We start from the raw sequence: 26,875 nt of genomic DNA, 5'->3' as shown, positions 1-26,875 counted from the left end.
TGCTAGCAAGCAGTCTTGCGAAAAGGGGAGCTGAATGTGTAAGTCTCTCCCTGCCAGTACATAACCTCTCCAACAGCAAGCCTCATGTAGTGCCTCTTCACTGGCAACACACAGAAAGTGAACTCCTTTCTGGACAACATTGAACATCCTTACAGCAGCTCCTGCAGCCAAGCTGATTTCAAACTTATTGCTTCATAAGCTTTCCTTTGGACCACACTGGTGAGGCCGAGAGGGGGATCTTGACAACTGGGCATCTCACGATCTCCATATCTTCTACCCAGGCTGGTGATGATCATCATCATCACCCATTTTCTTTCAAGATAGACAGATGCCATGATATTTCATCTAGTAGCTTTCTGTGGTAGCAGTGTGTCCTGCTGATGGCATGTTTGGGTTTCAGGTAAAGACAAGAGGCTATGATGTTCAACTTGGGAATGTTGTGTCAGCCAGATTAGGAGAGTGGAATTGGCAGAAGGTTCTAGTGGAAGCTTGGCAGAGAGAGATTTGTGAAGGGTTCTGGGTGGGGGTTCATGGTCCTTTTGGCAAGAGATACAGAAAGATGATCAGAAGAGATGGCTGTAGGATTCAACTGGAAAGTAAGACACGATTACAGGGAGTGCTTCGTGACTCCAGGGAGTCCAAAATAGGAAGTTCTACCGGTGATTGGTAATGAGAATTCAGAGCCATGAGTAACAGTTATACCCAGCTTTTGGACAATATGAGCTTCAACGATGTGCACATTTAGATTGGTTTAATTATAAAAAGGACACTTATTTTTTTCCTCTTAATAACTGATTGATAAAGCTGAAATTAGTAAATGGTAACAGATAATTGTATATAGGCAGTATTTCCACAGCATTCGCTCAAATCAGGGTTCTGTAAATCGAAACATCCCATTTCCCAGTTTGGTTGTACCCAAATCATACCGACCCTAGGTGTATATTGTTTAAGAAAGGTGGCCTTCTCACCACTGAGTCTAGTGGCTATTAGCAGAGCCAGCTAACGAGCCAAGTTTCTATATGAGTCTGGTGGGGGGGGGGGGGGGGGGTGCTTCAATTATTGTCAGTATTAGTAGAGGTAGTTTTTTCTGTATTTGCAGTTAGTTTTCTTTTGCACATTGTCAGTCTTCATGAGTAGTTTTTCATTGATTCAATTGTATTTCTTTGTAAATGCCTGCAACAAAATGTATCTCAGGATAGTATATGGTGGCATATATGTGTACTTTGAGAATCAATTTGCTTTGAATTTTTATTGCAAAGCAGTTGATCTGTTGTTTGAAAACAGCCACATTTCCCAACTAGTTAGGTGTGCTGAAAATATGTGGCTTGTCACAATATGATGTCAGTGGTTGAATGGGAATACATGGAAATCTGATGATCAAGTAGCCAGATAAAACTTTCAAGACAGAAGAATTAGAAGATAAAGGTGGAGGGAAGGAAAAATAACTTCCATCTTCAGAATTCCTAAAACATCACTCAGGCTAATTACACTGTTTTTAAACAAATCAGCTGCCAAGAAAAATACTGGAAATAAAGGGCTCCTCTTTCCAGCAGGGGGCATTAGTCAGAATATTAAGATGGAAGATCATATAGTTCGTCCTAAATTTCTTCATACAAGGGATCCTGTAAGCACCTTTCTCCACAAAAAACTCACTCCTTCAAGAAACAAAGCAATTAATCTTTTGAAATAATTAACCTACAAAGTAAAGCAAAGAATGATAAATACACAATCTGTTCCAATAGATTTCCATAGAGCTATTCAATATATTTTCAAAGGGAAGCTTTGAAAGATTTAGGCATTATTGGATAGTTTGAGGCGTGCAGAAGTACAAAAGCAGCTTTACCATTTCAAAGTCTTTAATTGCAATTCTTTAAAAAAAAGTCGAAGCTGAAGCTCAAAGAGCCACCCACATCCAAAGCGTATATGAAAGGAAGGTAAAGTTCATTTTCTCTTGTAAAAATGCACTCATTTCTGATGTAATTAAACCATTTATGAACTTTTTCCAACAAGTGTGCCCTGACCAAACTTTATTAAAAAAATACATAATTTCTAATTTATTATCTGATATCTGATTTGGGCTGCTCTTTTGTTTTTAGTTTAGCAAGGAGTGAGAATCAAGAATGTAAAAACCAGCCAGAATCCTGATACAAATACTAACCACCAACTCCTGTTGGATTCTGACTGGTTGCATCAAAGTCTGGTATGGAAATTCCGATGCACGGGAATGCAGAAGGCTACATTGAATGATAGGCTCAACCAATTATTGGTGCAGCTCTCTCACCAATTACAGGCAATGTCTCAGAAAGGCAATATCCATCATAAGGGATCCCCACCATCCTGGCCACGCATTAAGCAGCATATACAGAAGCCAGAAGGCCCACACCTTGAGATCCAAATACAGCTACTTCCCCACTACCATCACGTTGTTGAACCAATCTGTAAAGCCCTCATTTCCAACTTGTTTCTTGTATATTATATAACTTATATTAAGCTTATGTGAGCTCATGTTTGCCATGATTGTAAGGTTCTGTTCTGCTGCTGCATGGCAGTTATATGTCCATGACATTAAACTTGACCTTGAACATGCAGGAAATACAAAAGTTCAAACTGATGCCACACAGCAAGCTCTCTACAATGATTCACCATCTCAACTTGCATATTAAACTCTCCAGCTGCATCAGATTGTACAAACATCCCAAGAATTATACCAGTGTCCACAAAACCTGTACCTTTAGACACATAAACCTGGTTTATTCCAACTTGAAAGTTAACAAAATTTTATTCCAAATTCACCAAAGACAATACAGATAGCCAAACATATGAAGTTTGTTTGCATTTATGCATTAAATTCTCTCTCTCTTCTTGAAGCAACAACTTAACTTTAAGGCACAAGTAGCACATGATATACAAAGGTCAATGAAAAAAAAACTTGCCCTTATACATCATCCTTCTGATCTCATGAGAGCCAATGAGTAGTCAGTATGACAATATAGCCCCATTAACAAGCACCTGCAAATATGAAATGACCACAAAAATATTACTTATGCTTGCTTACAATTAAATATTGACCAAAAGATAGGGATAAAACATCACCTTTTGACTAAAGTGGTATCGTTGTCCTTTTATACCTATCTGAAAAGATAAAGGGCATTATTTCAGCAGAAGTAAAGCACTTTGATTCTGCTACTTTCTCCATACTCGGCAATGATGGGAGAGTGTTTTACAGGTGAGCCAATTAGAAAATAATGTGGACAAATCATGTGCAAATTAGGACTGTTCCTGCAGAATTATGAAGTTTCTGCCGGGTATTTGTAGTTTTCAAAACTACATTTATAATCTTTCTTATTTAGCTTCAGAATATTTTGTCCTTTTTGGATGCCTCATTATATATCATGCACACATTTCAAGTCTGTCTTGCTGTTCAGTACTTTTTTTTTTTGTTGGGTTGCATCCATTCCCACAGTAGTCATTATTCTCTCAGTTATCTGAGTGACAAGAAAAAAAGAAAAACCTGCTCTAATGTACTTCCTTCTCCAATTTCTGATCAAGGATATGACCCCGCTACACATCTCCATTTAAAGAGTGCATTTTTTTTTCATATAAATGAACATAAACAAATTAGTCTCCTACTCTCAACAGAATCTAGCTTCTCTCCATTAATGTCACAGCTGACTCTGGCTTGGAAAATTGGGAACTGAGATCACAAGACCATGGAGAAGAATTAGATCATTAGGCCCATCAAGTCTGCCCCCATCATTCAATCACAGCTGATGTATTATCCCTCTCAACCCCATTCTCCTGCCTTCTCCCCATAACTTTGATGCCCTGACAAATCAAGAAAATATCCACCACCGCTTTAAATATACCCAGTGACTTGGCCTCCACAGCTGTCTGAGGTAATGAATTCCACAGATTCACTACCCTCTGGCTAAAGAAATTCTTTCTCATCTCTGTTCTAAAGGGACACCCCTCTATTCTGAGTCTGTGCCCTCTAGTTCTAGACAACCTCATGATAAGAAACATCCTCTCCATATCTGCTCTATCTAGGCCTTTCAATACTCAATAGGTTTCAGTGAGATCCTCCTCATTCTTCTCAACTGTACGAGTACAGGCACAGAGGCATCAAATGCTCTCATACATCAACCCTTCCATTACCAGAATCATTCCCATGAGTCTCCTCTGGACCCTCTCCATACCTGCGACAGGTAAGCTGGTATGCCATTTCAGAAGCAGCACTGAACTGTCAAACAGTGTTTTTCAGTTTTGTCAGTTTATTGAAGTATTAAAAGATCCCATCAGAATTTACAGAGAAACAAAAGATTCACCCAGTACCACAAACCGGCTAGATATTAAATTCATCACCTCTCCACGGGACATCATTTTCAAGTTGTCTGGCATATTCCACATCCCAATGCAAGATACTTTCCTAAGGCATTTTTACTGCTAATGCTTCGTATTTCCTCATTACGGTTATAAATTCCAGTTGCTTTAGAAACATAGAAAATAGGTGCAGGAGTAGGCCATTCGGCCCTTCGAGCCTGCACCGCCATTCATTATGATCACAGCTGATCATCCAACTCAGAACCCCGCCCCAGCCTTCCCTCTATACCCCCTGACCCCCGTAGCCACAAGGGCCATATCTAACTCCCTCTTAAATATAGCCAATGAACTGGCCTCAACTGTTTCCTGTGGCAGAGAATTCCACAGATTCACCACTCGCTGTGTGAAGAAGTTTTTGCTAATCTCGGTCCTAAAAGGCTTCCCCTCTATCCTCAAACTGTGGCCCCTCGTTCTGGACTTCCCCAACATCGGGAACAATCTTCCTACATCTAGCCCATCCAATCCCTTTAGGATCTTATACGTTTCAATCAGATCCCCCCTCAATCTTCTAAATTCCAACGAGTACAAGCCCAGTTCATCCAGTCTTTCTTCATATGAAAGTCCTGCCATCCCAGGAATCAATCTGGTGAACCTTCTTTGTACTCCCTCTATGGAAAGGATGTCTTTCCTCAGATGAGGGGACCAAAACTGCACACAATACTCCAGGTGCGGTCTCACCAAGGCCTTGTACAACTGCAGCAGTACCTCCCTGCTCCTGTACTCGAATCCTCTCGCTATAAATGCCAGCATACCATTCGCCTTTTTCACCGCCTGCTGTACCTGCATGCCCACTTTCAATGACTGGTGTATAATGATACCCAGGTCTCATTGCACCTCCCCTTTTCCTAATTGGCCACCATTCAGATAATAATCTGTTTTCCTATTTTGCCACCAAAGTGGATAACTTCACATTTATCCACATTAAATTGCATCTGCCATGAACTTGCCCACTCACCCAACCTATCCAAGTCACTCTGCATCCTCCTCACAGCTAACACTGCCACCCAGCTTTGTGTCATCCGCAAACTTGGAGATGCTGCATTTAATTCCCTCATCCAAGTCATTAATATATATTGTAAACAACTGGGGTCCCAGCACTGAGCCTTGCGGTACCCCACTAGTCACCACCTGCCATTCTGAAAAGGTCCCGTTTATTCCCACTCTTTGCTTCCTGTCTGCTAACCAATTCTCCACCCACACCAATACCTTACCCCCAATACCGTGTGCTTTAAGTTTGCACACTAATCTCCTGTGTGGGACCTTGTCAAAAGCCTTTTGAAAATCCAAATATACCACATCCACTGGTTCTCCCCTATCCACTCTACTAGTTACATCCTCAAAAAATTCTATGAGATTCGTCAGACATGATTTTCCTTTCACAAATCCATGCTGACTTTGTCCGATCATTTCACCGCTTTCCAAATGTGCTGTTATCACATCCTTGATAACTGACTCCAGCAGTTTCCCCACCACCGACTTTAGGCTAACCGGTCTATAATTCCCCGGTTTCTCTCTCCCCCCTTTTTTAAAAAGTGGAGTTACATTAGCCACCCTCCGATCCTCAGGAACTAGTCCAGAATCTAACGAGTTTTGAAAAATTATCACTAATGCATCCACTATTTCTTGGGCTACTTCCTTAAGCACTCTAAGATGCAGACCATCTAGCCCTGGGGATTTATCTGCCTTCAATCTCTTCAATTTACCTAACACCACTTCCCTACTAACATGTATTTGGCTCAGTTCCTCCATCTCACTGGACCCTCTGTCCCCTACTATTTCTGGAAGATTATTTATGTCCTCCTTAGTGAAGACAGAACCAAAGTAATTATTCAATTGGTCTGCCATGTCCTTGCTCCCCATAATCAATTCACCTGTTTCTGTCTGCAGGGGACCTACATTTGTCTTTACCAGTCTTTTCCTTTTTACATATCTATAAAAGCTTTTACAGTCTGTTTTTATGTTCCCTGGCAGTTTTCTCTCAATCTTTTTTCCCCTTCCTAATTAAGCCCTTTGTCGTCCTCTGCTGAACTCTGAATTTCTCCCAGTCCTCAGGTGAGCCACTTTCTCTGGCTAATTTGTATGCTTCTTCCTTGGAATTGATACTATCCCTAATTTCTCTTGTCAGCCACGGGTGCACTACCTTCCTTGATTTATTCTTTTGCCAAACTGGGATGAACAATTGTTGTAGTTCATCCATGCAACCTTTAAATGCTTGCCATTGCATATCCACCGTCAATCCTTTAAGTGTCATTTGCCAGTCTATCTTAGCTAATTCACGTCTCTTACCTTCAAAGTTACCCCTCTTTAAGTTCAGAACCTTTGTTTCTGAATTAACTATGTCACTCTCCATCTTAATGAAGAATTCCACCATATTATGGTCACTCTTACCCAAGGGGCCTCTCACGACAAGATTGCTAATTAACCCTTCTTCATTGCTCAAAACCCAGTCCAGAATAGCCTGCTCTCTAGTTGGTTCAAAAAACCATCCCGCATACATTCCAAGAAATCCTCTTCCTCAGCACCTTTACCAATTTGGTTCACCCAATCTACATGTAGATTGAAGTCACCCATTATAACTGCTGTTCCTTAATTGCACACATTTCTAATTTCCTGTTTAATACCATCTCCGACCTCATTACTACTGTTAGGTGGCCTGTACACAACTCCCACCAGCGTCTTCTGCCCCTTAGTGTTACGCAGCTCTACCCATATCGATTCCACATCTTCCCGGCTTATGTCCTTCCTTTCTATTGCGTTAATATCTTCTTTAACCAGCAACGCCACCCCACCTCCCCTTCCTTCATGTCTATCCCTCCTGAATATTGAATATCCCTGAACGTTAAGCTCCCATCCCTGGTCACCCTGGAGCCATGTCTCTGTGATCCCAACTATATCATAATCATTAATAACAATCTGCACTTTCAATTCATCCACCTTATTACGAATGCTCCTTGCATTGACACACAATGCCTTCAGGCGCTCTTTTACAACTCTCTTAGCCCTTATACAATTATGCCGAAAAGTGGCCCTTTTTGATGCTTGCCCTGGATTTGTCGGCCTGCCACTTTTACTTTTCTCCTTACTACTTTTTGCTTCTACCCTCACTTTACACCCCTCTGTCTCTCTGCACTGGTTCCCATCCCCCTGTTGTGAACTAACCTCCTCACACCTAGCCTCTTCAATTTGATTCCCACCCCCCAACCATTCTAGTTTAAAGTCACCTCAGTAGCCCCCGCTAATCTCCCTGCCAGGATATTGGTCCCCCTAGGATTCAAGTGTAACCCGTCCTTTTTGTACAGGTCACGTCTGCGCCAAAAGAGGTCCCAATGATCCAAAAACTTGAATCTCTGCCCCCTGCTCCAATCCCTCAGCCACGCATTTATCCTCCACCTCATCGCATTCCTACTCTCACTGTCGCGTGGCACAGGCAGTAATCCCGAGATTACTACCTTTGCGGTCCTTTTTCTCAACTCCCTTCCTAGCTCCCTATATTCTCCTTTCAGGACCTCTTCCCTTTTCCTACCTATGTCATTGGTACCTATATGTACCACGACCTCTGGCTCCTCACCCTCCCACTTCAGGATATCTTGGACACGATCAGAAATATCCCGGACCCTGGCACCAGGGAGGCAAACTACCATCCGGGTCTCTGGACTGCGTCCACAGAATCGCCTATCTGACCCCCTTACTATCAAGTCCCTTATCACAACTGCCCTCCTCTTCCTTGCCCTTCCCTTCTGACCTACAGGGCCGGACTCTGTGCCGGAGGCACGGCCACTGTCGCTTCCCCCGGGTAAGCTGTCCCCCCTAACAGTACTCAAACAGGAGTACCTGTTGTTAAGGGGCACAGCCACTGGGGTACTCCCTATTACCTGACTTTTCCCCTTCCCCCTCCTACCCCAACTTCTATTTTTATGAACAGAAAACCATTAAGGGCCAAGGCAAGGATTTATACAATTCATTGACCAAGAATCACTTCCTATCACTGATGTCAGATTAGTCTAAAGTTCAATTTTTTTTTAAATTTATGCTTTTCTTTTTGATATAATCACCTGTTTATCTAAAATTGTTCAGTGAATATCAGTAATTATATTATTGCTAGCTCTATATTTCTCTACCAATTTCTCTGCACCCTGCATCATGCCGCTGAATTTATAGGGATTGCAGACTGCTGCAAGAAACAAAAGGATCTGATAGTAGGTGAACTTTGCACAAATTTACTAGGACGCCCATATTGAAAAAGGGTTAGATGGGAAAGGATGCCAAATGAGTTCAGGAAAGTTTCCTTAGTCAGTACATAGAAATCCCAGCTAGACAGAGTGTGATAGTAGATCTCCTAGGAGTTTGTTTTCGAGAACACTTTACATCCAGTAAGCATAATGCCATTGGTTTCAAATACAATTATGGAAAAGGATATGTCTGATCCTCGGGTTGAGATCATAACCTGGAGAAAGACAAATTTTGATGGCATCAGAAAAGTTCTGGCAAGTATGTATTGAGACAGGTTATTTTCTCGCAAAGGTGTACCTGGTAAGTAGAAGGCCTTCAAAAGTGAAATTTTGAGAGTGCAGGTTTTGTATGTTCCTGTCAGAATAAAAGGCAAGGATAACAGGTTTAGGGAATCTTGGTTTTCAAGAGATATTGAGGCCCTGGTTAAGAAAAAGGAAAAGCATATGAAATGCAAAGAATGAGGAAATCAGAAGGGCTAAAAGAAGGCATGAGGTTACTCTAGGAGACAAAGTGAAGGAGAATCCTAAGGACTTCTACAGACATATTAAGAGCAAAAAGAGAGCAAGTGATAAAATTGGTCCTCAGAGATTAGCATAGTCATCTTTGTGCGGAGCCAAAAGAGATGGGGGGAAATCTTAAAACAGATTTTTTGCAACTACATTTTCTTGGGAGACAAAGACAGAATCTATAGAACTATGGCAAAGCAGCAGCGAGGTCATGACCCCAATGTAGATTACAGAGGAGGAAGTGTTTGCTGCCTTGAGGCAAATTTGGAAAGATAAATCCTCAGAGCCTGACAAGGTGTTCCCTTCAGACCCTGTGGGAGGCTAGTGCAGAAATTGTGGGGACCAGCCATATTTAAAAAATCCTTAGCCACAGGTGAGGTGCTGGAGGACTGGAAGATAGCTAATATTGTTCAGTTGTTTAAGAAAGGTTCTAAGCATAAGCCAGGAAATGTTGGTCCAGTGAGCCTGACATCATTTGGAAGAAAGTTATTGTAAGGTATTCCAAGGGACTGGATAAACAAGTATTTGGATAGCCAGGGACCGATTAGGGAGCGTCAACATGGCTTTGTGCTAGGTAGATTGTGTCTAACCAATATTATAGAGTTTTGAGGAAGTTACCAGGAAAGCTGATGAAGGCAAGGCATAGGATGTTGTCAACATGGACTTTAGCAAGGCCTTTGACAAGTCCCACATGGGAAGTTGGTCAAAAACATTCAGGTGCTTAACATTCATCATGAGGTAGTAAACTGGATTAAACACTGGCTTTGCAAGAGAAGCCAGAGTGTAGTAGATGGCTGACTCTCTAACTGGCGGCCTGTGACTAGTGATGTGCCACAGGGATCTGTGCTAGGTCTGTTGTTGTTTATCATCTATATCGATGATCTGACTGATAATGTAGTAAACATTAAATGTGTGGATGATACCAAGATTGAGAGTGACCAAAGCTTGCAGCAGTATCTGTACCAGCTGGAAAATTTGGCTGCAAAATGGCAGATGGTATTTAATGCAGACAAGTGTGAGGTGTTGCATTTTGGGAGAACCAACCAGGGTAAAACATTGGTTTGGCCTAACTTGGAGTTTTATGTCTAGTTTTGGTCACCTACCTACAGGAAGATTGAAAAAGTACAGAGAAAATTTAGAGAGATATCGAGGTTGTGAGTTACAGGGAAGGGTTGAATATGTTAGGGCTTTATTTGTTGGAATGTAGAAGATTGAGAGGAGATTTGATATAGGTATACAAAATTCTGCGGGTTATGGATAGGCTAGATGCAAGTCACCAAGGCTGGGTGAAACTGCAATTAGAAGTCATGGGTTAAGGGTGAAAGGTGAAATGTTTAAGGGGAATATGATGGGAAACTTTTTCACTCAGAGGGTAATGAGAATGTGGAATGGGCTGCTGCAGCAACTGGTGGATGCTGGTTCGATTTCAACATTTAACAGAAATTTGGATAGGTACATGGATGGTAGGGGTATGGAGGGCTAATGACTGGGTGCAGGTCGATAGGACTAGCAAACTTATGATCCTGCACTGACTAGATGAGCCAAAGGGCCTTTTGTGTTCTATGACTCAATCAACCTGACCATCTCATAAGTACTTTTCTTATCAATGAAATGTCTATCTGTCAAGTCTCAGTTTAAATACAACTATAACTTTTGTTTTTTTTTCCCCCTTTCTTTGCTCTCTCTCTTCCTTACATTAGAGCAAGTTCATTACTGTTATTTCCTTGTTACGAATATCAAATAAAACTGATGTCACCACCAGATTTATGCCTCATCCTTGACTTCTGAAGATCCTCTAGATTTGGAGATACTTTGATCCAACACTCTCAAAACAGCACTGAGAAACCTTAAAGGAGTAAGGAGCAGGTTCTGAAACATTTTCTAAAATAAAACCAGAAAACACTGTAAAGTTTCAACAGGTCAGGCAGCTATTTAATGAAAGAGAAACAGTTAATACTTCAATGTCCAGGACCCTTTATCAGAACTGAAAAAAAGAAAACTTTAAGTTGTGTGGTCTGTGTAATATGTGGCTGATACTGTGCAATGTTGTAGACTATAAAACTAGAAGTAAGTGGAAAAGGGATAGTAAGCCACTATACCAGAAACAGTTCTGATCATCTAGAGCTGGAGAAATTGAATTAAGGGTCCTCCAGGATATTTTGTGGTTATCATCTGATTTGATTAGTAATCAAGAGATCAATACTGATAAGGAGACATCCATTGAAATCCCACCTCAACTGCTGCATAATTTATTGTTTCAATTAAATAATGTTAATTTTTGTAATGCAATACTAAAACTACTGGACTATTGCAAAAACATCAATCATTTCAAAAAGAATCTACCTCATCACCAATTGTCCAACATGCAATTCTAGACCCTTGCTAATGTCAGTGATTCTCAAGTACCCTCAGACAGTCTACTGGCTCTATCAACAACTACAAAGTGTTCTGGGAATATCTTCAACATAATAGAGGTTTATCTCAACCTTATTTTCAGGTAGGGTAAAATTTACAAACCAATACAGCTGTAAGTATGGTAGACTCTGCAGAATATGCAGTATGACAAATTTTTGTCTTGCATTGAAAAGATGAACAATGGGGAAGAGAAAATGTACCTTACAGATGGGGTTCTTGAGTTAATGTTCAGCACAACTTTGTGGGCCGAAGGGCCTGTATTGTACCGTAGGATTTCTATGTTTCTATAATCTTTTGATACGCACAAGATTAAATGGGAACTTTCTCTCTAAACATGTGAGACTGAATAAGAACTTAGATCTAGTAACACAAATAAAATGGTGCTGAATTTGAATTCAAGTACTAGCTTCCTGCAGTCAACTTATTGTCTATGGCATCAGGAATAGCAGAGCTCACGAGCTCCTTCAGCAGGTCTATCTGGAGCATGATTCTCTAAACAAAGAATGAGTGAACTACTTCTCCAATACAAATGCTTAATTACTGGACATTTCTCTCTACAGGGGTATAAACCAAAAAGTAAACCAGATAGGATTAAGGTAAAGACAAAATTGAATGAAATACTGTGAAATTCAGAGGTACTGAAAACAGAAGAGTGTATTAGTATTGTTGGCAAAGCACGCACAAAAACTGAAGAAAATGAGAATAGATCCAGGTGGATATGAAAAGTACATTTCACCACTGAATATACTTGCTCTGTAAGTATGATGTGAAGTATAACTACAACCCCCTGAGAAACAGCACGTCTCCATTTACCTTGACATGCCATCCCAGAGATGGCTCTACCAGAAATAAGATCCTTATTTACAACTACACCTTAATTCTACTCATTTCCTACCTCACATTATTTTCTAAAACAAAACACTTACCTCTTTCTCAGTATCTCTAGATATAAAAGTCCACTGGTTTTCTTTAACACTGTATGCCCAGAAATCTGCCAAATCCTGTGTTCCATCCCAACCACCAAATAAATATACTGTTTCTGCAACGAAAAAGTTATTAAAAGTTATACAAAGCAGTACATGTTTGTAGACCACTGCACTAACGTGACATGGCTCTCATGTCACATATTGGAACAAACTTTGCACAATATAATGTTTTAAGTCCCCAAACATGGTTCACTGCCAGAAAAGAGTGAGTAATGGTCAAGTTGAAATATATATACATTAGCTGATTTAATTTTTACATTAGAAGGTAAGAAGAAGTGCATATATCTGCCCAATAGTTGTGGGGGGGGGGGGGAAATGGATACTCAAGTCAGAGCTCAGTATTTCATTAATTTCTCTAATCTTCATAGAACCCTTAGAGGGAGAATTACTGCTGGATTAATGCAAACTGAATCTTGATTCTCTTTTGTTACAATCTTTTTTGAATATGCACATTAAGATTAACTAAATTAAGAGAAGCAAACTAACTGAATATAAACATGTTCAATACTTCTAGAAAGTATGATGATAACAGTGCATTCAGCAAGGAAAGCAAAATATTTGAGACCATTATGAATCAAGACCCCCTCCCCACTTTTCTTAACTTCAGAGCAACATAACTGCAGGTCATTTCAGAAAAGAGAGGGAATAACATGAGATATGTTCACAAGTCATTTAATGCTGTTAACAATTTATATTTGCCTTTTTGCATGTTTTTCTTCTCCGTATTAAGCAAATCAGAAAAGGACAAGGTGGGGGAAGAGAGAACAATTGAGTTCCATTGTGTTTATAAAGCAGGTTACAAGAGTTCATTAACTCTAGTTACCCTTCAACAACAGACTCCTAGTGTTTCAATTGACAGAAGGCCTTCAACGTTCATAAATTTGAAGTTTAGAGACGCCATAACATCACAACAGCCTTATTGAACTCAAATCTGGCATAATCTCACTTCCTTCTACAAGACTGAGCCAAGTTTCGAAAGGTCATCAGACAACATTTCCCCCTCCACCTCAGCCCAGGCTGAGCATCTTTTTTAATTTGCAATTAACTGAAAGCCTTTTTGGTCATGAGGCTACTCTTACTACTTCCTCCAAGTTCTGATCTAAGCAGCAGCAATTTCTCTTGCAGCATTGCAACTCCAGTCCCATGCTTTTCTTCTGGCTACCCATTTTTCTGTTTTTCATGTGAATCTGCTAGGGGAATCCTGGCTTGGATCTGCTGTTCATTTTTCATCTAATGCTCGTAAACTTCCCAAACTCCAAACACAATAAGACCAATGTGGAACTGTTTCAGGAATTGGCTAACCCACCCATCTTAGAGCCTCAAAAATGTATATTGGCCTTCAACATGGTATCTGAACATCTCTTGTCATGTGGAATACAAGGAAAGCATTCTCAAGACATCTTCCTGATTAAAACCTATGAAAATGTTTCAGTAAGTTTACCTCATGAACACATTCCATTCAAACTTACCTCAAATAAAACTACCCACTCCCCTCCTTGGAATAAAATGAGTCAGGGTTTGCTGCATCACCAAAAAGACAAATACATCCTCCATCATTCCAAACTGTGTGCAGTACTTCCAGTATGGTCGCACCAAAGCCTGATATGGGTTATAGCAAGATTTGACTACTCTGACAATCCAGCCCTTGCAATAAAGGCAAACATGGGATTTATCTTATTACTGGCTACACTTGGTGCTTCTTGTGCAAGAACACATAGATCTTTCTGAATTCATCACATTTATGTATTGATCAGGCAAATGTGTCCCTTTTCCTCCCTCATTCCCACCCCAAAGACAATTTCTGCACAATATACTCCAATTTCCATCTCTTTACACACACACGTAACCCATCTATATTCCTTTTGCAGTTGGCACCACTCCTCCCAACTTACATTCCACCTTGTTTGGCTTTGTCAGCAAATTGGGATACTAAACACATTACTTTAAGACCTTAAGACCATAAGACATAGAAGCAGAATTAGGCCATTCAGTCCATCGAGTCTGCTCCACCATTCCATCGTGGCTGATCCTGTATCCTACTCAACCCATACATTTACCTTCTTGCCATATCCTTTGATGCCCTGACTGATCAGGAAATGATCAACTTCCACCATAAATATACCCACAGACTTGACCTCCTATCGCAGTCTGTGGCAGAGCCTTCCACAGATTCACTACTCTCTAGCTAAAAAAAAAATCCTCCTTACTTCTGTTCAAAAAAGGTCGTCCCCAATTTTCAGCCTGTGCCCTCTAGTTCTGGATACCCCCACCACAGGAAACATGCTCTCCACATCCACCCTATCTAGTCTTTTCAACATTCGATAGGTTTCAATGCTTTTCTAAGTGTTCTGTTATTACTAAGTCATGGATTCCAATTTATTCCTAGCAGCAAGGCTACTGTTCCAGGCTACTCAAGGCTACTCCCTCCTCTCCTGCATTTCAGAATTACTTTTGCTACTTTTCTATCTTCATGCTTGTTGAAATGGTAGAACATTTCTAATAGTTTTAAGAAGAGAAAAGTATAGAATGAGTAATCACTCGTCAGTCATTAAATCAGCAATAAAGTTATCAGAAAAAAATCTACAAATTGTTTAGATACGTAGACCATTAGGCATGAATTTGTTAGGAAATCTAATTTGATGGATTTATTTAATAGATGTACAATGAGGTTAGTAACTTCAATATATATTCTGCATGGATTTAACCTTGTACAAACAGTTGATAAGTGCCCAAAGGGATTTGGCAGAAAGTGGCAAGTCTACTCGAAAATTGCTTCCATGTAAAAAATGGACCAAGCAAAGGGTAGAAGGTTTAGTGGTGATAAGGCTGTAGAAGTTATTGGAATTTTGGAATCTTACAAAATTAATTAAATATAGAGCCTCTGATAAAGTTTGTTTGTACTATCATATCTTCCCAAGAGGGTGATAGCAAGGAAGAAAGTTCTAAGCTGCAAGACATTATCAATAGACTGGTCATGGAAAAAGAAAGAAGCAAAATAAATTTTAATCCATGGAAGTACAAAATGGTATATTTGGAGATGACAAACAAGGCAAAGGAGTAGAGAATACCTGTGGATGCTGATATGCAAACAGGAATACAAGTATCTTGAAGAAAATGACCAAATACAGGAAAATTAGAACAAGTGGTTAGAGTACCATATTCAATTCTTTCCATTTTGACATGAACAGAATGACACCAGTTTGCATGTACATTACTTAACTACAGAATATGTGGTTATACGAGACTGACAAGGGAATGTAGATAGCATTCAATCAAATGTAGTCAACAACTAAGTAGTTAACCCTGAATGCAGAACCTAATCCAAAACAGCTGGAATCCTTTTACAAATACTACAAGAACACACTAGTCACTGTCTTTCTTCGAATAGTTTGTGACCAAGAATCATCCATACTGGTGCCTACCACTATAAATTATAGCTACTGACTGAGGAATCACTTCCTCGTGCTCTACGTCAGTGGTTCTTAACCTTTTTCAGCTTGTGGCCCCACCCTCCATAGTCTCAATTACTGTAACCTTCATGTCACATTTTATAAGTATTATAACACGCATGGGTCAGTGAAGTGCAAACAGAACCAGCCTCCTACTGCATATTCGCTGACTGGCCTTGTTGCAGCCAGCCCCGCCCAATCTGCAGTTTGTGATTTGGGAGTAAATATGCAGCGAGGTTCAGCGGGCAGTCCTGCAGGGTGTGAACGGTGATTTATGTGTGGTCAAGCACAAACGAGATAACGACTGACATGCTGCACCACCCCCCACCCCCAAGCTAAGCTGTTATGCTGACTCATTTGCATCATCTAGTATATTTTCCCATTATTTTATTCATATTACATATATTCATTTCTTATTTATATATTTTAGTCATATTTCATTAAAACAGTAAAGTTGTCATAGTCCATTCAGAAACTCCTGTGACAGTTTCTTGTTTTATTACATGTGGCCCCTACAATATCTGGCATAGCCCATGTTGAGAACAACTGCTCTACGTGATGTCAATAGTGCACTGTTGTTATTAACAGCAGAATAACTTGTTCAAGGCTATTCCAAGAAATCTTCAGACTCAAAATATCCAGCAAAACGATAAAAGGACTTTGAATGGAAACAGACTTTCCCATCCAAATAAACTTTTTTCAAAATAGTTTTTCATTGTAATCACCATTTAATTCCACACAAAAATCTTAGTATCAATTCAAGATAGTATCAGGTTTAAAAATTCATTTTTGTTTTGAAGATCACACTTCAATTCAGTGATTTCAAAGGTAGATAGAAACAATCTTACTGAACAAGTCAGTAATCTTAATGTTTCTCTACTTGCTACATTTTGAACTCTCAACAGAAACTAATCATTCACCTTTTCTATCTTCTTCAGTATTGATTTCATTGAGTGAACCATCCATAATGAACTGGACAGGACATATTTTCACAGTTCATCTATTTTCAGCAAGTTTATACAAAATACTCTGCAGATGCTGGGATCAAATCAACACTCACAACAAGCTGGAAGAACTCAGCAGGTCGGGCAGCATCCATGGAAACGATCAGTCAACGTTTCAGGCCTGAACCCTTCGTCAGGACTAAAGAGGGAAGGGGCAGAGGCCCTATAAAGAAGGTGGGGGGGGGGTGGGTGGGTGGGAAGGAGAAGGCTGGTTCCCTCTTCAGTCCTGATGAAGGGTTCCAGCCCGAAACGTTGACTGATCATTTCCCTGGATGCTGCCTGACCTGCTGAGTTCCTCCAGCGTGTTGTGAGTATTGCTTCAGCAAGTTTATGATTGCCTTGAGCAACATAGCCCAGAATCAACAAGGTGTCAGGCTACATCTATTGTGGTGGTGAATGAACACGGATACTAGACACCATAATACTACAGCACCTCGATGTTGTGCCGACCCATATATTCCTTAAAAAAATACTAAACCCACACTACCCCGTAACCCTCTGGAACAGTGCATCAAACAGCAATTGCAAATGCAGTTTAAAGGTTAAAAATGAATATCAAATATCTACCAAGGTTCTGGATTTAGATAAAGCCAATTTCACCCTTCCTCCTTTTCTGCCACTTCACACTCCCCCCCCCCCCCCCCCACTTTCCTAGTTCTGATCAAGTGTTTAAAAATTGCTTTTTTCTCTGTGGATGTTGGCAAGTGCTTGTTGTTTTTCCTTATTTTGGATTTCCCAGGGCATGCCCTTTTCTCACTGTTACCATCAGGTAGATGGTGCAATAGCCTGAAGGCACACACTCAGCGATTCAGGAACAGCTTCTTCCCCTCTGCCATCTATTTCCTGCATGGACACTGAAACTGTGAACACTACCTCATTTTTTAATATACACTATTTCTGTTTTTTGCACAATTTTAATCTGTTCATATACATAATACTGAAAATTGATTTACTTATTTTCTTCTTCTATATTATGTATTGCATTGAACTACTGCTAAGTTAACAAATTTCATGACACATGCCAGTGATAATAAACCAAATGTCCTCAGTATTCTGCTCCTATTTTGATGGTTTGCACGGAAAACTGAGGATGTTGGAAATCAAGCATAAGAAAAACAACATCCACTCACAAAGAAAAAAGCAGTTTTTAAACACGATCAAAACTAGGAAAGTGGAAAAAAAGTGTGAAGTGGCAGAAAAGAGGAAGGGTGAGAAAAGAAGAGGAAATGTCAAAGCATGCATCCATTTAACCATTACTAACCGCAGCAATTAGACAGAACAGAAATGAGAGAAAGAGCTAGTTACACAAAACTATGCTGTTCCTCAAGCTTATGTTGAGCATAGTTGAAGCAATAACAATGAGAAAGGGTGAAAACAGGACAGAATTAAGGTAAAGTCTACTAGAAATTCAGGGTCACCCACTGTAAAATAAGCTTCCAGTCAACCATCAATTTAATTCTCACTCTCAGTCCCACAGTAGTGTCTTTAGTCTCCAATAGTATTCCAACCATGATCAGCATGAGCATAAGGAACAGCACCTGACTTAGGTATGTTGCAGCTCTCAGGAATCTATAATGATTCCTAAGAGCTTTATCATTTCAGTTTTTGTTGTTCCTTTTCTTTCCTGTCTACCTGCTGGTATTTAAAATGATGGTCAACTCAAACTTTGGTCAACATCCAGACAAAGTATTCTTTCTGCTCTCTCCACCCTGCACATTCACACCACCTAAAGTCCACTTACTTTCTCATTTTTCCAGTATTGATGAAGATAATTTTGGTTGGAAGAATGAGATTGTGGTTCTAACAATAGAAGATCAGTGTGTACGAGTTTAAAACCAAATAAGAGTAGAACCAATTTTTATCCTTAATATATTTACTTGTCCAAGAGAAAAGTCCTTTATAACTAAAGAGCAATGGGATAGCTTACAAGTGAAACAGTATCTTGAATAAACACAAAAAAAAAGCTAACATATGCAACAGCTACAAGGCATATTGGAAACTCAAATTCAAGTAAACCTAGAATTTTAAAGACAATTAATGTCTCTAATTGTGTTCCCAAAACTGCCACATTGTCAGAAAACCGCATCTATTTTATCAACACCCTTCAAGTAGGAAATCTGCCTTCCTTATCTTGTCTGACTATTTGCAACTCAAGCTAACCAATACAATTGATTTCTCAGTCAGCTCACCTCAACAATGTAACAGATGAGTAACATCTGTTCCAGCCAGAACACAAATGAATTAAACCAGGATAAATAGAAACTTAAGGCATAGCAAACAATAATTAACAAAATTAATATCAAGCAGAATAAGTGTGCTTATAAATTTAATCTTGATGGATTTCAGAAGACGTTCACAGTAGCCTGTTGAACCTCCTGTAATTAGTAGCAAATTAACAACTTGGAAATAGGCTGTATGGCAGGGGCAAGAGTGTATGGAAAATGGACAGGTATTCAGATTGGCAGGGTACAAACAGCATTGTTGCCAAAAATTTGCATTAAGCTTGATCATGAAGCACCAGACTTATAAAACAGTTGGTGATGGGACAAAAAGTCTGGTGAACGAGAGGATGGCAGCTGATGAAGACCTGTAATTACAAGTGCAAAGGACAAACTTTGATGCAAACTAAAACTGCCACATTGTCAGAAAACTGCATTTATTTTGAAAAGGTTAAAGCAGCTTTCCCCTTAATCATAAAAAGTTCACAGCAGTGGTGGACAATCCAAAAAGTCCAGGTACACAAATCACCCAGTGCTGAGTTTAATCCACAAGGCAAAGGGAAGGTTGTTGAATTTATCCGATACCAACATAAAAGCTGACAGACTGGAGGCAGTTCTGGGCCTATCTTGGGGCTGTTACTTAATGGTCACTGCTACTGTCCTTATGAAGGTGATGATGAGCTTGAATTGCTCCACATTGTAATAAAATAACATCTACAGTGAAGTTAGATAATGAGTCACTGTATGTTGATTTGGTGGTAATAAAGGAATACCAAATGTTGTAGATCAGCCCAACACACAACTTGCACAAGAAGTGGCAGCATTCTCTTAGTACAACTCTATAACAGCTCAGGGGTCAGAGTTTAGAGTTCAATCCCAGCATCCTCCGCAAGGAGTTTGCATATCCTCCCTATGGAATGTAGGGGTTTCCCTGGGTGCTCCAGTTTCCTCCCACAGTCCTGATTATTAGGTTAAATGGTCATTGTAAATTGTCCGGTGATTAGGCTAGGTTTAAATCGGAGGTTATGGACGGCGTGACTCCCTGGGCTGGAAGAGCCTATTCCACACTGTATTGCTATACAAATAAATATGCCCAAAGTTCCTATTGTTGTATGTTAGATGGATACTGTCAAGAAGTTTGCAAATTCGTAGATTACCTTGTGTAGATGCCACACACTGCAGCATTATTACATCACTGCTCTAAAATAAGTAATTAAGGTGCAAAAAAGACTGGATCAAGAAGCTGCTTTGCCAAAGATGGCACCAGGCTTGTTGACAGTTATTGGAGTAGCATTCATTCAATCAAGTGTTTTTTTCCTCAATCCTGGTCTGTGCCTTGTGGATGGTGTAAAAGGCTTTGAGAGGTCAGGAGATGAGTTGCTTGCCTTTAGATCCCAGCTTTGAACCTAACATTGACATGGTTCATTCAACTGAGGGTCCTGAATCATCATGAACCTTTGGACACTACAGTGGGAAATACAATAATAGTAATACAGTACAATATCTCTATAAAACAGCTAGATTCCCTCTTGCTGGCAGATGTTGCTGCAGGCAGGCACAGGCTACTTTACTGAGTTTTGAATACAAATTAACTAAACATCCCTCTCTTGCTATGAAGAGAATTGTCAATGACTGGGTCTGAAGCTAAGATGACTGTCCTTCAACAACCAACTTGCTACATTTTTATTTGTACTTGGTTTTAATCTTAAATAAAGACACGTTAATGCAAGTCTAAAACATTTGCTTAGTTATCTAACATAGTTATCTTACCTGTCTGAACATCAATTACCATTTGATGGCCTCCCCGCATACCAGGTCGATTGTCTTCACCATCACCTTATTGGAAAAATACAATTCCTTTTAGAACCAGCTAGAAACCAGAGCTGCAGCATCATCTTTTGAAGATACAGGGAATACAGATAACATAAGACCGTATACATGCGCAAGGCATTTTCAACGAAGATAAATATGAATGAATCAAGTTACATCAGTCGTGTCTTTACTTGTCTTTCAGTGCAAGCTGAATCCTCAAACCAGGACAATTCTTTTTATTCTGGGCTGGAAACCAGTTCAGCAGCAGATTTGCTGACCACAAAATTAGACATTTGTAAAGTGTGCACACTACTGCATAGAAGTCCTAAAAATCAAAATGCATTGTTGTACAACTTTCCTATGTTTAAACCACACATTAAGGAGGGAAAAGGAACAGTAAATTTATTCTCTTAAATAGTAAGCCTCCAGATTAGTTCATTGCATTTTTAGACAGTTTTAAAAAGGTTGAACAAAAATCAGTTTGCACTTTAACTTAAATGGATGGCTACGCAATTGCTTCAGTAAGAAGTTCTTTTCACCTTGAAATCCAAGTCAGTTAAACAAGAAGCAAAGTTCACTGCTCTGTCATTTTGGATGAGGTATCAGCACATTTTTCTATTAATAGCTCACTTCAATCTTTCAGCCCTACAAATTCTCTTGTCATGTTTAATCACAGAACAAATTCAGAAGCATCAAGATTGAGAATTTAAAGCAGAGCTTGTAATTCCTCAATGCATAATGGGTAACATCTAGAATTATCTAAACGTTCTAAAACTGATCTTTGGAATGCACCTTTTCTTCCTTGCAGGAATGCAAAAGTATAAGCTTAATTCAAACTATGATTATGGAACACTGCATAAGAATAGGTCCTCTCTCCATGATGTTGTGCTGAATTATTAAAACCAGTAATTAAATGCCCAACTAAACTAGCCCCTTCTGTTTACACAAGGTCCATGCCCTTCTATTCTCTGCATATTCATGTGCCAATCTAAGAGCATCTTAACAAATCTATTGATTTGCCTCCACTACTGCCCCTAGCAGCGTATTCCAGGCACCCACCATTCCGTGAGAAAAATAAAACTTAACTCACATTTCTCCAAATTTACTCCTCCTCACCTTAAATAAAGACACTCTAGTAATTAGACATTTTGACCCAGGAAGAAATATAAATTGTCCACCTTATCTCGGCCTCTCAATCTTATAAAATTTCTCCACCTCACACCCAATATGTACCATACTTCCTTGGCCAAGATCATTTTCCTCCATATGGGACGGTCACCAAAACTAATTCTAGAAAAGTAAAACTTTTCTGTCAGTCCTTATACGTTTTCTCAGCACACAAAGTAACACTGGTATTCCTGCATTACAAAATAAAAACATACTCCAATATACTTAACATACTCCAATATACTTACAATAATGAGGAACTTGGGCTTTGTCGGGATAAATTACAATCAAGGAAAAACAGGATTTGGCCAACAAACTGAATAGTGCAATCTGAAAATCAAGGGGAAAAGGCAGGCACATACCCAGTGTACTTCTTTGCACCTTTTCTGCAGATTCCAATATTAATTCCAATACCTGAAACTTCTGCAGGTATTTATGTTTAAATTGAGTATATGAATAAAAAGGCCAGAATTTTATTGTACTCTGTGCTAATAAATTCTCATGAAATACAAGATAACCTGTCTGTCCTTTCTATTGAATGTGAAAGACAAGACAACACCATCAAACCTGGAGAGGGGCTTGGTTTCTCAAATCCAGCCAACTGAAGTTGTTTTTCTTCTGCTTACAAATCTCTCTGAGAAATACTTGCTGCATTCTCCACACAGAAAGCAAATGAAATTACCAGTAGCTTATATGGTAATCACTTCATGATGCTTCACAAGATTAATTGAAGGGTCTCTTCAATTTTCAGCATTACATCAGCATAATCTGTCAAGCAGTATCATTTACAATCAAAACCGCTCCTCAAATATCCATGCAGAACAGCATTCTTTTGCTTCACCTGGAGCACTGACCTTTTGTACAGAAATGCTAAAGGTAGATTAACCACACCACTAAACTGGGGTTCCTAGACATGCACAAGATCTGCAGCTGCAGATAAAGTAAAATGAGGCATCCTAACATAGATGAACTTCGTTACAATGGCCTGCAGCTTCATTCACACAAAACCCATTATCTGATCAACAGACTGTACAATATCTTTGCATATAGAGTTTGATAACAAAATCCCTTTCACCCTTCATTAAATGTGATGGGGAGGTGGTTTGGGGGACTGCAACATCAATTTTCAAACCAACCCAATTACTCTTCCCAAAATACAAACTACAAAATCCACATTAACACATTCCACATCTCCTACCTTTGTTACTTTGAGGGATGATCTGTGTCCATCTGGGCTTGTATTCTTGTTGACTAATGTACTGATTAAACAAACCATCTGCAATTAAAAGAAAAGAATGTTTTTGGACAAAGTGTAAATTTCGCTTGTCCAATTTTTGAGGTAGTCTTTGTCCAGTCCTCTTTCCTCTTGTTTGCAATTCAGGTTCAATCCACTGGTATAAAGAACATCATCACTTTTGTCAGGCTGTCATTAAAATTCTTATGTGGCTTAAATGCAATTTTGACACTGAATTTCTGTAAGACCATGGGTGTAAAAGCACCCACTCTTTCAGATTTTACTGAGATTAACAAAGCATGAGGAAATAAAAGTCAAAAGTATGGTGGTGGCATCCGTTAGTCTCGCGAGACCATGGATCTGCGCCTGGAAGGTCTTGCTTCAGGCTGTGTTAGAGCAGCGTCTGTTGTGGCTGTAGAGGCCCACACAGGAGTGATAGTCTCGGCTGCATCGACTGCACTTGAAGGCACCCACTCTTTCAGATTTTACTCTTTCAGATCTTTCGAGTGTAAAAGCACCCACTCTTTCAGATTTTACTGAGTTTAACAGAGCATGAGGAAATCAAAGTCAAAAGTATATGGAAAAGCATATATCAAAGCATGTGGAAAAGGGTCAAGATCAGATTCTAATTTCTATTGAAGATAATACAAAATGAATTCAATCATTAACCAAGAGTCACATACTACAATTGATCAAAGACTAATGACAAATTAGTTGGGTTAACGTCTTCCATAGTTGTTCAAACACTTTTCCCCCTTGGCAGCTATAAATAGGGATTGACTTAAGACCCAAATCAAGATGCTTCACAATGTTGAAAATAATTCCAAGAGAAATAAGTTAGTTAAATTTACAAATTTCCTTGTGGTTGATAAAGCATTTGACCAGATTTGATCTATTTCCTGTACCTCTTCTTTCATCTCTCTCATGTAGAGGGATGAAAATTTCCTAGGCTTTATTTCAACACCACTAACCTCCACATACACCATATGTGCATGCAGCCTGTTACAGCCGTTCCAACTAGTTTTCTTACTTTTTTAACTTACGTTATTTGTTGTATTTTTTTCCCCCCACAGTAACACGTTGAAGCTGCACCCTCTCTAACATGCTTGTGGATGGAGTTTTATTTGGGTTTTTAAACGCTGGAAATAGTTACATTCGGACACGTCTCATTAGCGGGGCAGCAATATGGTCACATTGTTTATTCCAGGGACCAGCTGATTGCGCTTATGCCGGCCGGTTTAGCGAACAGAGCAGCAGACACCCCCGCTGAAGTCTGGAGGAAAACACACAGAGGATGCAGAAGGGGATCACAAAGGCGAGGAAAGAGGACCGGGTCGACACAACAGAGACTTATGGAGAAGAGGAGTTCGGTGGGTAATAAAATGGTCGAGTTGACGGCACTAGCCAGGTGTCAGAGAACATTTCAGGAGTGCAGTGTTAGGTGTTTCACTGAAACAGGGCTGCACGAGGACATACCCGACCAAAACTTTTCCATGGATGGCTTCCAGACCGTTCGGGCTGACCGGAAGTGTAAGCGTAAAGGAGTTGGGGGCTTGCTGTTCTGGTTAACAACGGATGGTGCAATCCTGGTCATATTACGATCGAGGAACGTGTTTGTAGACCGGATATTGAACTTCTTGCTTTTGGACTCCGGCCATATTCCACCGAAATACAACACTGGGTGTAATGGGAGGCTGTTCTTGCCTCTGGCCATCAAACTTTGCAGCTCCTCCCGTGGACAGTCAGACACCCTGAGCCAATAGGCTGGTCCTGGACTTATTTCCATCTGGCATAGTTTGCATATTGTTGTTTGATTGTTTGTGGCTTCTGTATTGCTATATTTATGCTCTATTCTTGGTTGGTGCGGCTGTAACAAAACCCAATTTCCCTCGGGATCAATAAAGTATATCTACCTAGCTATCAATCATCCACCACCAAACACACCACCCCTCCTTTTCAACATTTCCCAGGAGCTGTTCCATTATCAATTCCTTGAGCTGCTCCTCAATCTCCACCAACCAATCTCCTTCATATTGAACATGTCTCTTTGCCTCTTCCTTTCTCAACAGCAGTTTCATTAGTCCTTTCAGGTCAAGAATGCAGTTGCACTTCTTCCCATCTAACATCTATAAAAGGTGGTACAAAACTGCCTCGTACTTTGAGAAGTTTGTGCAGTTACAGCATGTCATCTATCAGTTCATCAAAAGTTTAGATGTATAGAAAATCCTGATTGGTTGCATAATGGCCTGGTATAGAAATACCAGTGCCCAAGCTTATAAAAAGTGTGGATACAGTCCAGTCCATCACAGGAAAAGCCCTCTATACCACTGAGCACATCTACAAAGCACTGCCATGAGAAAGTAGTATCCATTATCAAGAGCCCCCACCATCCAGGCCATGCTCTCTTCTCACTTCATCAGGAAGGAGATCCCACACCACCAGGTTCAAGAAGTTATTACCCTTCAACCATCAGGCTCCTGAACTAGGGTGAATAACCTCAGCTCTGAACTGATTCCACATCCAATGGACACACTTTCAAGGACTCCACAACTCATTCTCAGTATTATTTGTGTTTGTATTTCCACAGACTGCCTTCTTTTGCACACTATTGTTGCTAGTCCTTTTGTGTAGTTCTTCATGGATTCTGTTGTGTTTCTTTGTTTTACTGTCAATGTCCGCAAGAAAATGAATCTCAAAGTTGTACATGGTGGCAAACTGATTATTCGCTGAACTTTGGTAATAATTTATTTTGAACTATGATGTTGAATTTGGTGTTTATAATGTGGTCACATCTACAATGGAGAAACCAAATACAAACTGAGCGATCACTTTGAGGATACCTGTATTGAGTTGAGTTCACATACTTGGGGTCGACCATTAGCGACACTCTCTCCCTCGATGCTGAAATCAACAGGTGTATCGGCAAAGCAACATCGATCCTTGCTCAACTCCCCTCGCGGGTCTGGGAGAATCTGAAACTCACTACAAAGACCAAGACTGCTGTGTACAATGCATGCGTTATCAGCACCCTCCTGTATGGTAGCGAGACTTGGACCATCTACTCCAAAACAGGAGAGGAAACTCAATAGTTTTCACCTGCGCAGCCTTCGCCACATCCTCGGCATCACCTGGAGAGAAAGTCCTGAACTGTGAGGTCCTCTCCCGCGCTGGACTTCCCACAATGTTCACACTTTTAAGACAACGCAGACTGCGCTGGTTGGGCCACATCCGTCATATGAAGGACAGTAGACTGCCAAGGGACATCCTCTACGGAGAACTAGCAACAGGCAAGAGGAACGTTGGTAGACCCCAGCTTCGCTTCAAGGACCTCTTCAAGTGCAACATGAAAGCCTTAAAAATCAACACAGAGTGCTGGGAGGATACAGATGACCACAACAAATGGAGAGGTACTCCTCAGCAACACCTAGAGCAAGGCAAAAGAGTGATCCTGAATCAGTTTGAGGAGCTAAACG

The 26,875-nt window shown here is 40.1% G+C and overlaps 1 protein-coding gene across 7 annotated transcripts in view; it reads right to left on the bottom strand.

Annotated features, from left to right (window-relative positions):
- The window catches only part of mkln1 (muskelin 1, intracellular mediator containing kelch motifs), a 201,725-nt gene that overhangs the window by 121,055 nt on the left and 53,795 nt on the right, over window positions 1–26,875 (bottom strand). For 6 of the 7 annotated variants that reach the window (XM_072241605.1, XM_072241601.1, XM_072241602.1 and 3 more), the window contains 4 exons: window positions 23,367–23,444; window positions 20,960–21,025; window positions 12,458–12,570; window positions 3,094–3,132 (listed from right to left, as the gene is read on the bottom strand). In XM_072241605.1, the coding sequence (XP_072097706.1) occupies window positions 3,094–3,132; window positions 12,458–12,570; window positions 20,960–21,025; window positions 23,367–23,444 (296 nt within the window). The remainder of the gene's footprint in view (window positions 1–3,093; window positions 3,133–12,457; window positions 12,571–20,959; window positions 21,026–23,366; window positions 23,445–26,875) is intronic. The other variant, XM_072241603.1, reaches the window with a different exon arrangement.

The sequence above is a fragment of the Mobula birostris genome, chromosome 23 (genome assembly GCF_030028105.1).
Source record: "Mobula birostris isolate sMobBir1 chromosome 23, sMobBir1.hap1, whole genome shotgun sequence".
Classification (NCBI taxonomy): domain Eukaryota; kingdom Metazoa; phylum Chordata; class Chondrichthyes; order Myliobatiformes; family Myliobatidae; genus Mobula; species Mobula birostris.
Note: the sequence above shows the minus strand (reverse complement) of the source record. Positions and strands in the feature narration are given on the sequence as shown.